Here is a 12,187-nt window from a genome sequence, read left to right as displayed (position 1 = left end):
AATAAGATAAAAAAAACTAAAAACAAATAGATAAATGGAAAAATTCTAAGTGCACATAACCAGAAAGAAATTCACCACCACTGGCAAGTAGCAGACTTCTATAACTTCACAAAGCATTGAACTACAGCCACTTTTTTGGGTCCCCTGGAAACATTTGTGGGATTTTGCAGTGGATGTTTTAAATTTGAAGACTTTTTATACACAAAAGAAATCTATAACTATGACTAGAGGAAAAAAAAAACTGAGAAAGCATAATACATTGCCTTTAAATATAACAGTTATACATCTTTATTTAAAAACATGGAACTGCGTTGGGCATTTATGTGTTGACTCAATATAAGTTGTAAGTTAATGTATAAAATTGTATAAATGTTCTCATGATCTGGCTCAGTTTAGATTCCCTTCCTGTTCGTATATATATGTTCTCTCATCAGTCAAACAGTGTTTTCATTCCTGCAGGACACCACATGTAAACAACAGTCACTGTGAATTACGCTGATACTACATACGACTTGTACACTTAACGCAGCAGTAAAGGAAAGTATCCGAGGAAAAGTCCCAGCAGGAGTTTGACAGAGAGCTGGTGGAGGATACTGAGTTCTGGGAATAAACAGGTCTCTACTAATTCTATCATCCAGAAGATATAGAATCTATGAGTCTCATGAGTTTGCTCTTCATCACGGACATCTAGAATCATAGAAACACAACACAACTGAGTTCACAAGCCAAGTGAAGTGTCCATTTGCACATCCACACAAACTTTTTGTCATGCGGCAACAGGAGATTTAGACCAGCGTACTTGATGTTTATGAGTTTTCACAGTCAATTGCCTATTTCACAGCACAGGGCAGCAGTGGTTGTAATGCAGCACTACCAGGGACCCTCACTTCATTACCTCCAGCAGTATTATGAAATCATTTTTAAGTGTCTTTAAACCTTTTACATGTTTTACAATGTTACTTCCACACACTAACCTTGTAATGCTAGTGGTTTATCTGAGATTGTTGTTGACCTATGCCTCACATTTGTCGCTCAATATTTTTGTATTTCATCATGACTTTTCTCAAGGCCACAAGAACAGAGAGGTCATTAGTTGTCCGGTGCGATGGAGCAGTCCTCTGGGAGCTGGGGGGGGGGGGGGGGTTATGGAAAAAGGAAGAAGACATTTCTAGATGCGGGCTGATTAGCTGCAGAGATTTAACTTAATGGTCCCTTGTAATCGGGGAATGACTTAGTTTCAAGTTAACCTTGTTTCATCTGCCAGTGTTTTGTTTACCCTAATGCTTAAGTGACACATCTTTTCCTCTTACTGTTTTATTTATCCGTGGAACAATCTGATGCTGCATGTCTTGGTCTCTCACATTTTGGCTTTGGGTCACATCCCTCTCTGTTCGTCAGAGTTATTTCTGGAAAAGCGTGACCGAGGGGGAGGCGGAGAGCACAATGTTGGATAACCGCTCGTACTGTTTGGCCGCGCTGGGTTTATCCTTAGTGTCTCCGGACGCAAAGACTAAATTTAGCACGTCTTTGCTTTTGATAATTCAGGGGAATTTGTATTTTTTGAGCCTCGATTATAAAGCAGCATTTTCACAGCCTCTCGCCCTCCTGCTCTCAGCGGCTCCAGTGCTGAGTTTTACAAAAAGCTCTTAACAAGGCTGCTGCGAGGACGGAAGTCAAAATGTGCAGAGTTGGCTGTGTGTCATTTTATGTCAAAACAGACGTCTTAGGAGCAAACATGAACCTTCGTCTCTTCTTCTGTCTCTTTAGCTCTCTCCCTCTCTCTTTCTTTGTGTACTCTCATCCCTCTTTCCATCCACCCCCCCTCCCTCTCTCTTCCTCTCACACACACATGCACACCACATTTGTCATAGGGACAAAATATGCTTGCCTCATCAATTTATTTTGGTGTGCAAAGCCCTATTTCTGTAGTGAAATAAAGGGACAGCCAAGCAGAATAGAAGATGCTCTGCTTCTCGTAGCAACGCGACACTGAGTCGCAACTGCTCTCCTGCTGGATTCAGAAGAGATTTTCTGTGGAAGAGGGAAGAGAGGAGGTCTCTGTGGCAGCTGTGAGGACCACCCAGCCACCATACTTCCCACCTTTGGGATTCAGAGACGTTTGGATTAAAGAAAGCTGAAACAACAGTCCAGCGGCTGTGATGGGCGACCGAGGGTGATGTGACATGTTGGGATGATGTGCTGCGGCTGCGTTCTCATGGATTTACTTTTTGCACTGTTTGCGTTTTAGCAGACTTCCAACTTAAAAGGGACGATGGACCTCCTCTGTGTGTGGACATTGGCTTTGTTTTTCCCTTTGTTGAGATGTTCTTTGGATGTGTGAGAAATTATGACAGAGTTCTACCTGGTACAGTAACATTTTGGCATTTGTATGTGCTTTTGTTCTCCTCTGTGCACAACTGAAATGCTGATGCAGTTGGAAATTGAACGCAGATAAACATGTGAAGTGTCTGACCTGACATTGTCTTCTTCTCTTTTCTTTCTCTTTCTCTCTTGTCTCGTTTTTCTCTCGCAGTCTGACAGTAATGCCAGTTACCTGCGAGCAGCCCGGGCTGGAAACCTTGAAAAGGTCCTTGACTACCTCAAGTCGGGGGTTGAAATAAACATTTGCAATCAGGCAAGTTTTCTTACACTCTAATTAAGAAAGTGGAAAATGTTCATTTGAATCTTTGTCCTCCTCAGGGTCTCTCCTCCACACACGTAAACATGCTTTTCAATCACATACTGCTGCGTCAGCTAAATTTCAAATGATGAGCTCGAGGGCTCGAACTGAACAAGCAGGATTATTTCAGAACATTTTTATGATTTTAATCCATCCATTAAGCACAATTACACATTATGTCACAGCGTCATTTTCGTGCATGAGCTGCGCTTACTCAGCTGAATGTGTGTCTTTCTCAGAATGGTCTGAACGCTCTTCATCTAGCCTCCAAGGAGGGGCATGTGGAGGTTGTTGCTGAGCTGCTGAAGCTCGGAGCCGCGGTGGATGCAGCCACAAAGGTAAAGGAGACCCTGTCACCTCTTGCAGCTCACCTGATGTTGTGGTCGACTATATTTGGATCCCTGCATGAAACGTATTGCTGCAGTGTAGTTACAGTTTGGCTGCTGCGAGTGTGAAGCCTTCATTAGTGTTCAATATCGGATCAATATTTAATGACCCCTGTGGGGATCACAACTGGAAACAGTGAGAGAATGAAGGAAGTGAAAAAGATGCCAAAATGAAGCAAAAGGAACGTTTATGTATGATTTCAACAGCAGAGTATATTAAATGTACGTGATTAAAAGCAGCAACAGTTGTAGCACTATTGTTATATTTTATCTACTGTACAATATGATCTCATATCATATAATACATCCAGGGAGGAGCTCCTCCTTGAAAGCATCTTTGCTGTGAAGCTGAAAGGAGATGAGATGGAGAGCCATTGAAAACATAACCCAGATCTGTTTCCAGGGGGGTTTCACTCCAAGTTAGTCGTCTGGTTCAGCTCCTCTGCCACGGGCCATATGCCTGGTGCTGACATAAACACAGGACACGATGAAATATTCAAGATCAAGGAGAAAACCTTCCCCAATTAAAAACCTCTCTGTTGTGACCCTGAGGAGGCTGAGGGATTAGTTTGAGATTTTGGGAATCCACTGGCTGCACCCTGAATGCCTACAAGTTATATTATGCATTCAGGGAGGCAGTGCTGTTGATATCTAGACTTAGTTATGCAGAGTGTTTCATTTAAATTTGTGGCTTTTTTAATGATCGAGGTAATTTTGTATCAGGCCCTGTAATGTTCTTGTTTTGGAAGATTTAAACAAGAGGGTTTGTCATTTCCTCAGTGTTCAGACTGTTGGATTAACTCAAGGCTTCACTGTTCGGTTTGAAACAGTCAAAGAAAGTGAACTGAAATATTTAGTCTGTGGTGTTGTTGTTGTTCTGGACTGAACCGTTCATGGTGCATCTATCTCACAGCAATCCCTTTACGATCCTAGTTTTAGGGCAGGAGATGTTTTTCCAGTGAAGTAGTAGCTGCAGCTTTGTTCCACCAACAAGTCACAGGGAGGTTGTTAGTGTTGGTGGCGGACGCACCAAGCGCAGATGGTGGTTTTGAATAAATGTTAATTAATTACGTTGGGTCTGGTGCTTCAAAATGCCAGATTTTAATGTTTATGTTTTCACTTTGTCTGTATTTCCATCTGTGCCGTTCTCGTGAAGGCAATATCTCTGCAGTGCCTTGAAGGAATTCACTAACATTTGGTTAATGATGTAAAATTGGACTCAAAGATGAAATGTCTATCTTCAAAAAACATTTCTGGACATTGTTTAACATCATAACTCAGACCAGAAGGGACGATTGAGACCATATCTCCAGCAACTTCACTTTAACAATCAACTTTCCGTAGAAAAAGAAATTGAAACGAGTTATCAAACTCTTGTCCTCAGCTGCATAATAAACCAACCAGTCCTGTCTGTCTCTATATTACTCTGCCTTGGCCTCAGCAGATGTCTCTCTGTAGTGTATGATACATGTGACACATGATCACGATTGTGTAACAGCAGTTATAATAACGTGGCTCAGTATCACTCGTCCAGGACACAGGTCAGGGGTTAACTCTGCCGTCCCAAGGACCTGTGCATGTCCTGTGGGAAGCCTCCTGTTGTCCTGTCTTCATTTATAGCAGAGGTTCAGTGGGGGCTCATCTTGTTTAGGACCAGGGGTATCGGAAGTGACACATTGTTGGCGGTGCGAGCAGGGGGATGCCAGAGCTGGAACGCAGGCTGTTAAAAAAAAGAAAAAGAAAAGTATGGTCGGGGCATGAGGGGATTGTCATGGATATATACAGAGGATAGTGACTGTCACACTGAAGCAATGTGGCGGGACAGGTGGGACAGAGCTTAACACGCGTCCCTGTGGTTGTTCTATTTAATCCAGAAAGGAAACACTGCTCTGCACATAGCGTCGCTGGCCGGCCAAACGGAAGTCGTCAAAGAGCTGGTCACGAACGGAGCCAATGTCAACTCACAGTCTCAGGTAGGTTATACTCAACGTGCACACGCACACGTACACGTGCACAATGTCACAGTGACAGTAAGGTCATGTTGGGCTACTGGGGGAATTTGCCCCCGCTGTGATTCACACATTTGTTTCCATGATACTGTGTCATGAAGTCAATTATATTGAGGGAATCACTTGCTGCAAAGATCCTCATCGGCAGAATCTGGCATCGCTCCAACTGGGCCTCTCAAGAAAACTGCTGCTCCGGCACGTTGCATTTAACTCTGACAGATCAAGGAGAGGAGACAGATTTCAAACCCCGTCTTTCTGTCTGGTTTCATCAAACCCTGAAGCAGATAGTGTGTAAGACCATCGCAAAAGTCCTACCTGAACATTTCACATCATTACGTATCATCATATTACTCTCAAGATTCTTATTTTCTATAATATAATAATGTTTTATGATGTAAATGTAAAATGGAGAGAAAAGTCTGTAATGTTCTGATAATAGAAAACCTCTCAAATCCAATCTAAAAGAACTGACGACACAGATTTATCTATCAATTTGTATTTTCAAGGTTAAGGTGCTTTACCATGTTGTTGAACGTGCGTGTTTGTGTTCCGTTCCGTGTCGTGCACAGAATGGCTTCACTCCTCTGTACATGGCCGCCCAGGAGAATCACCTGGAGGTGGTTCGGTTCCTTCTGGAGCACAGCGCCAGCCAGAGTATGGCCACTGAGGTACTGTACATGTGTGTGTCTGTGTTGTGTTTTATCAGGTGTGTGATCATATGTGTGTCAGTCCTGTGTTCACCTCTTTATTGTTGTACCGTTGTGCATTTTCTCTGCCTAAGTCATGTATGGTCTTTACACGTGTTGTACTAACCACCTGCATTTCCTCCTTCCTTCCCGTCTTCCCTTTGTCATCCCGACTCTGCTCACTCTGCATCTGCCTGTTTCTCCTTCTCCTTCTTCATCTGTCTTTACTCCCCTGCTTTTCCCTCATCCACTCTGTCTCACATTCTCGTTGTCTCCGTCTTCTCTCCCTCCTCCTCCTGCTTGTCTCTCCTCCGCCTCCCCTCCTCCCTCCTCTCCCCATCTCTTTCATGAGCGACTGGGCAGAGCTTCATTGATTGGTAGTGTATGGTGGTGGTGGTGGAGGCAGAGTGACCTTGAGCGGGTCACACACGAGGTCCACTCTGCTCGCTGCCTCTCCTCCACGGCTGCTGCTGCTGCTGACGTTACTGCTCTGATTTACGATGCTCAGCCTTGTGGAACCCATACATACACATAATTACCTGTCAGCACATGTATACACACACACACACACACACACACATGATGTGCACATATGAAGACAAACCGCTGATGGAGCTAATGGAATACCCAGGCCAGTCTGCAGTCCGCTGGTTTACATCTATGGGTTACATGGTAGAACAGGGGGATGCCCTTTAAGACATGTATACACAAATAGAACACACACAGAACTACACACAGATCCAGTACTCGCGTGAACATCACATATGAATGCCAGCACATGCAAGTGACCAATATATACACAGATATACACAGATATACAGTATCCAGAACAGGGAGCTTTCAGCTAAATTATGCATCATGAGGGTAATGTGTGCGAGTGTGTGGGAGAAACCTTTTTCCACCACATCCTCTCATTATGTAACATACATTAGTGTCCTATATGGAGGAGAGGCTTGAAAATCTGCATCTGTTTGAAATGTGGTTCTTGAACTCAAAAGTATTATGGATCTATTCCCCAAAAAATCCCAAATAAAAGATTTGATAAAGCATCAAAAGAGAAAAAGAAAAACGTGAAGTTGTTGGATCATTGTTTAACACCTTTATTATTCGGTGACTCCTCTCTGTCTCTCCCCTCACGTGCAGGATGGCTTCACCCCTCTGGCGGTGGCCCTACAGCAGGGCCATGACCAGGTGGTCTCCCTGCTGCTGGAGAACGATACAAAGGGCAAGGTGCGCCTGCCTGCCCTGCACATCGCTGCCCGCAAGGATGACACCAAGGCCGCGGCCCTGCTCCTGCAGAACGACCACAACGCGGACGTTGAGTCTAAGGTGAGCGACGACGCCTGATGTCTGTCTCTGCGGGAGGACGCTCAGTTGGTTTATCTCTTTGATTGTTTCTTTGATTGTTTCTTTGATTGTTGATGCGTTTTTCTTTGTCGGTTTAGTTTTTTTCTTGCTGCCTTTTGCTTTTCCTTCTTTCTCGGTTGAAATTGTTTTTTGATGCTTGTTTTGGCAGAAAGGGGGAAGGAGCAACACTTTGTAAGGAAGATGATAAGATTTGAGTTTGAGGATAACTTTCTCAAACTCAAATCTTATCATCCTTAATCTTTAATAACAGTGACTTTCTGTGTGTATTTTTTGTACGGAGCTCCTCCTCCGCTGTCTCTGCTGCTCCACTTCTTGTCAGTGGAGGCCTTTCTCAGTTTTTTGCTCACTAACCGCTCATTCTCTCCTCTCTTGGCTGACTTTGTAGATGATGGTGAATAGAACAACAGAGGTACACCTCTACTCAGTACATTTTGTAGTCTCCATCGCAGCTCATTAAAAACTCTGGGAAAAAAAAATACACTTCAGTGCCCCTGACCTAATGCAGTAGTGTATCTGCAGCCCCCCACCCCCCCCCTTTCACTTCTCCTTTTCCATTTTAACTCAACTATCGTCTTCTTGCTCCTCATCGCTTCATTCATGTAGTGAATAATATCTCCGCTCGTAGAGAAAGTCAGAGTAGCGCATGTTCCACTAATACTGATGTAGTTCATCCTGAGGCTGGAGGCTTGGCTTTCAAGGTTTTCCTTGATTCTAATGGTTTCATGGTGTCCAAAGCTTAAGCTACGGCTGTTCTTTCTGCCAAATTCCTCGTGACTGTGGACGACATGTTGTCCTGATGTGTCCCGACACAGTCCGTCCATGAAACTGATTAACATGATAACCAGTGTAAGCATGAGATGTGGTTATCATTCATTGAATAGCAGCGGTTTGTCTGTAACCTGCATGGCAACCAAATCCCCATTGAGCTGTTAAGGAACCCAGCCTTCCAGCAACAGACAGTTTAATTAATTTACTAGATTGCAACCCCGTAGTGATTTTAGTACTCAACCCCTCAACCCTTGCACCTCAAGCATTTTGCATGGGACCAAAGCGAGACGCTCTCTCGACACTGCTTCTATGGCAACCAGGAGCGCTTTGTCACACCAAAGCCAGGTGACCATCCTTCTGGGCGAGCCTGTATTTTGGCTGGCATGGTTTCGGGCCATTTATCTGGTATGACTAAAAAAAAACCGGCTTTGTTGATATGAGGCTCGTGCATGGTTGGTAAACTAATTTGCATCATATGCTGATGGAAAATGATTTCAGATTTTATAGAGGAACATGAGATAATTAAGATTTTTGTGTTTCATTTTGGATGACAATGAATGTGAAGTTTAAATATTAGATGTTTGTAGTTGTTTTGCTTTAGTTTCGGACACCAGATGTCTCAACTCCGAGACACCTGCTTCCTACTAGATTATTGACTTTATCAAATAGGGTTTCCAGCGATTAAGTAGCTTAATGTGAGATTCCCGCGCTCATTGGACGAGATTCTTTCCGCTGTCCTTTTGTTGCTTTGACAGCTGTTGCGTACTAAGCCAGGGGTTCTGTCGGGGAATCACCCTATAAAGTCAGCAAATGGACTTTAGGTTCATCTGCAGAACACTAAACCTATCAGGATGCCTATAGATAACAGAATTGTATATACAGTTTGCATATTGAATTGTATATTACATATAGATCAGCGTGTACTTATATCACAGTATCATGAAAGCACATAGAAGCACACATGGTATACTGAACTTAAACCCCTCCAGTTGTCAGCAGACCACCGGCCCCATGTTTGATGCGTCAATAAAATACTTTTTCTGCTGCTGTGAGAGAAAAGTCAGGTGTTAGTGTAACAGTGTGTAGTAAAATGTGTCTGTTGGAGTGTGAGTGAACACCAACCACAGGCCTTTGTAGACTCCTGTAAGGCCTCACCTGGCACACGAGTGTTGAGTTTCATCGGTTGTAACGTAATGTGTGTGTTTGTCTGTTTGCATGTGCGTGTTGTACGGTTTTCCTCAACCCTCAGAGTGGTTTCACCCCCCTCCACATCGCCGCTCACTATGGCAACATAAACGTGGCCACGCTCCTGCTGAACCGGGGAGCTGCTGTGGACTTCATGGCTCGGGTGAGTTTAGTCTACCCTCTGCTGTCTGGGAGGTGTATTACCATGAGTAAAGGTAAACAAGAGTAAAGGAGTAAATAGTAAAATGCTAAATGCTGAGGCCGGGATTTCTATGACTTATTGTTGTCACCAAAAGTGTAAGAACCTTATCTTCTTTCAGGACATTTTTACTTTTCAAAGTAGTAATAACATTAATATTGTCTCTGATTGATAATAAATGACTATGTACCTTTAATCAGGACAGTGTAGAGTTTATATCAGAGCCGACCAAGTAGAAATAAAACCACTGTAATTATTTTCAGTCCTCAACTACATGTGGTCTAATACAAGGATTCACTTTTAAGATGTTAGTTTTTGTGTAATTCCTGAACGTCACATGTGATTTGACAGCTATTTCTTCCTCTTTGCTCAGAACGACATCACACCACTTCACGTGGCATCGAAAAGGGGCAACAGCAACATGGTCAAGCTGCTGCTCGACAGAGGATCCAAAATTGATGCAAAGACCAAGGTGAGAGCGTGGACCCATTTTCTTGTGTTCAGAAATAAAGAAAATGAGGCTGAGTGATGCAGTTTTGCTGAAGTTTATCAGACAGATGTTTCTGTATTCTGCACATCTCTGAAAATGGTACCTATTGCCCAAAATACATAGGCTGGATGATGAGCTAAATTTAAACATTTGTTGCGAGAAAAAGTCTTCAAATCGTTCTTGTCTGATGTCTCTTTTCAAGATTTGTAAGGATAATATGTGTGAGGATTATCCGTCAGTATTCCAATTTTGTAAGAGTTAGAATTGGAATAATTTTACTACGTGTGGAGTCAAATATTTACCCTTATTGACTAAAGAGTCCACAAACCACATCAAATGAAAACATTTTGCTTAAATTACCAAACCATTTGCAGCAATACTGCAAACCACAGTTCAGGGAGCCCACAGGTCATTGAAGTACTAATTAGTTTGTGAATTTGAGAGAAAAAGAGTTAAAAATACACATAAATAGACATGGGTCTTTGAAAGTGCTTGATTTTACAGTATATATTTTGCAAACGTAGAGATTTAAACACAATAGAGAGCGATTCATACATATATAAAGATTCTAATTGTTGTAACACTAATAAACCATGTTCCATCTTTTAAGCCATGTTTGGTCTTTGAAAAGGCTTTGAATTTGATATTCAAGAATCTGTGGAAACCGTGTGGGATTTTATATTTCCCATGAGTTATCTACACCTTCGCCCTCCCTCTTCTCTTCCAGGACGGCCTGACACCTCTCCACTGTGGGGCGAGGAGCGGACACGAGCAGGTGGTAGAAATTCTACTCGACCGAGGAGCACCTTTCCTATCTAAGACCAAGGTAGCTACTGGGACGATCAATTCAGGATTCACTGCTTTAATGAGATTAGGGAAGGAAAGGTCACAAACTCATGTTTTATTCCCACTTTTGTCAAATAGAATAGAATCCATCACATTTCACTCAAACAGGGCCACACTTGATTTATAACACACAGCTATTTGACATCTGTTAACCAGTCAGATAGCAGGTCTGTTGTTGTTGCTGTAGTGTTGTCGCATTGTCTCCATAACGTCTGTGCGACCTCTCCAGAACAGCCTGTCTCCGCTGCGTAGCTCCACAGTTTGGCCACGCAGGACGACCAGTGTAACAAAATAGACATTGTTGTAATGGCCTCGTTATAACAATGCTTCTGTAACTTCCTTCACAGTCTTTCTGTGCAGGGCATGGCCACGCCCTAACTTCCTGTGTCTGTCCATCTGTCTATGTGTCCGTCTGCGTGTGTTTGTCTCTTTCTTCTCTCTCTTCTCTCTCTCTCTTTCTTTCCCTCTCTCCTCCACCTATAGAACGGTCTGTCACCGCTCCACATGGCCACTCAGGGGGACCACCTGAACTGTGTCCAGCTCCTGCTCCAGCACGACGTGCCGGTGGACGACGTCACCAACGACTACCTGACGGCGCTGCACGTCGCCGCCCACTGTGGTCACTACAAGGTGGCAAAGCTCATCGTGGACAAGAAGGCCAACCCCAACGCCAAGGCGCTGGTAGGGATACAGGGGTTGATACCGGGGCTGAAAATGAAAAGTGATACGGTCAAATTGCACAAAAGCATTCAGAAGATAATGGTGTTTGAAGGCAAAGGTCATATCATTAGTAACTCGTGGATAGTTTCATGTTGATGTTGAATATTTTTATGTTTGATCATTTTCTAGATTAAAAACTAAGCTTTAAGTTTCTCCCGCAAAATTCTTGGCAAAAAAGCTGGATCCTTTCTTTAAAGAATAATACAATAATGTATTAAATCAATACATAACTAGAGAGGTACTCAGTAGAGCGCATATCTTGACCAAGGTCCAATAGTCCCCTTAAATGTAATCAAGCTGCACAGTCATGGATATCAATGATAACATACCTTATTTTTGTTTCAAGATCCATTAATTATTATCTAGGAAGTCTGTGATAATGTCAAACACCTTGTCTCACAATATTAAAGAAAGTCATAAAAACATTCCTGATCCAGATCCACCCCTGAGGCCTCTCTTCACCAAAGTCTGTCGTAAACTATTGAGTAGTTTTTGCCTAATCTTGCTTATAAACAAAAAGGCAGAGGTAATAACATGCAAAGATATACAAATACAATTTTACCATTGCACTGTGTACATTTTCAGATAATTTACGTATCAGCCTATTAAAATCATCCCTTACACTTTGGCTTTACACCAATGTCCTCTTTCTGTGTGTGTGCAGAACGGTTTCACTCCACTTCACATCGCCTGCAAGAAGAACAGAGTGAAAGTGATGGAACTGTTACTTAAACACGGAGCGTCTATCCAGGCCGTCACTGAGGTACTGTACCACACTGACACTCGTTCACTCTGCTTCACGACCTCCTCAGGACACCAGAAGTGCTTTCTTGTCAATGTCAGAATTCAC

General features: G+C 43.0%; 1 protein-coding gene across 30 annotated transcripts in view; it reads left to right on the top strand.

Annotated features, from left to right (window-relative positions):
• The window catches only part of ank3a (ankyrin 3a), a 118,126-nt gene that overhangs the window by 57,360 nt on the left and 48,579 nt on the right, over nt 1-12,187 (top strand). For 25 of the 30 annotated variants that reach the window (XR_004616337.1, XM_034609260.1, XM_034609254.1 and 22 more), the window contains exons 2-12: nt 2,534-2,635; nt 2,920-3,018; nt 4,941-5,039; nt 5,645-5,743; nt 6,905-7,090; nt 7,515-7,538; nt 9,147-9,245; nt 9,655-9,753; nt 10,499-10,597; nt 11,101-11,298; nt 12,002-12,100. Coding sequence is in view for 29 of the 30 variants with exons in the window: in XM_034609260.1 (XP_034465151.1) it covers nt 2,534-2,635; nt 2,920-3,018; nt 4,941-5,039; nt 5,645-5,743; nt 6,905-7,090; nt 7,515-7,538; nt 9,147-9,245; nt 9,655-9,753; nt 10,499-10,597; nt 11,101-11,298; nt 12,002-12,100 (1,203 nt within the window). In the remaining variant the exon portion in view is untranslated. Of the gene's footprint in view, nt 1-2,148; nt 2,366-2,533; nt 2,636-2,919; nt 3,019-4,940; nt 5,040-5,644; nt 5,744-6,904; nt 7,091-7,514; nt 7,539-9,146; nt 9,246-9,654; nt 9,754-10,498; nt 10,598-11,100; nt 11,299-12,001; nt 12,101-12,187 lie in introns of those variants that run through there. The other 5 variants (XM_034609275.1, XM_034609257.1, XM_034609252.1 and 2 more) reach the window with 2 other exon arrangements.

This window comes from Hippoglossus hippoglossus, chromosome 15 (assembly GCF_009819705.1).
Source record: "Hippoglossus hippoglossus isolate fHipHip1 chromosome 15, fHipHip1.pri, whole genome shotgun sequence".
Classification (NCBI taxonomy): Eukaryota; Metazoa; Chordata; class Actinopteri; order Pleuronectiformes; family Pleuronectidae; genus Hippoglossus; species Hippoglossus hippoglossus.
The sequence above is the reverse complement of the archived record's forward strand: the minus strand, read 5'-3'. Positions and strand labels throughout refer to the sequence as shown.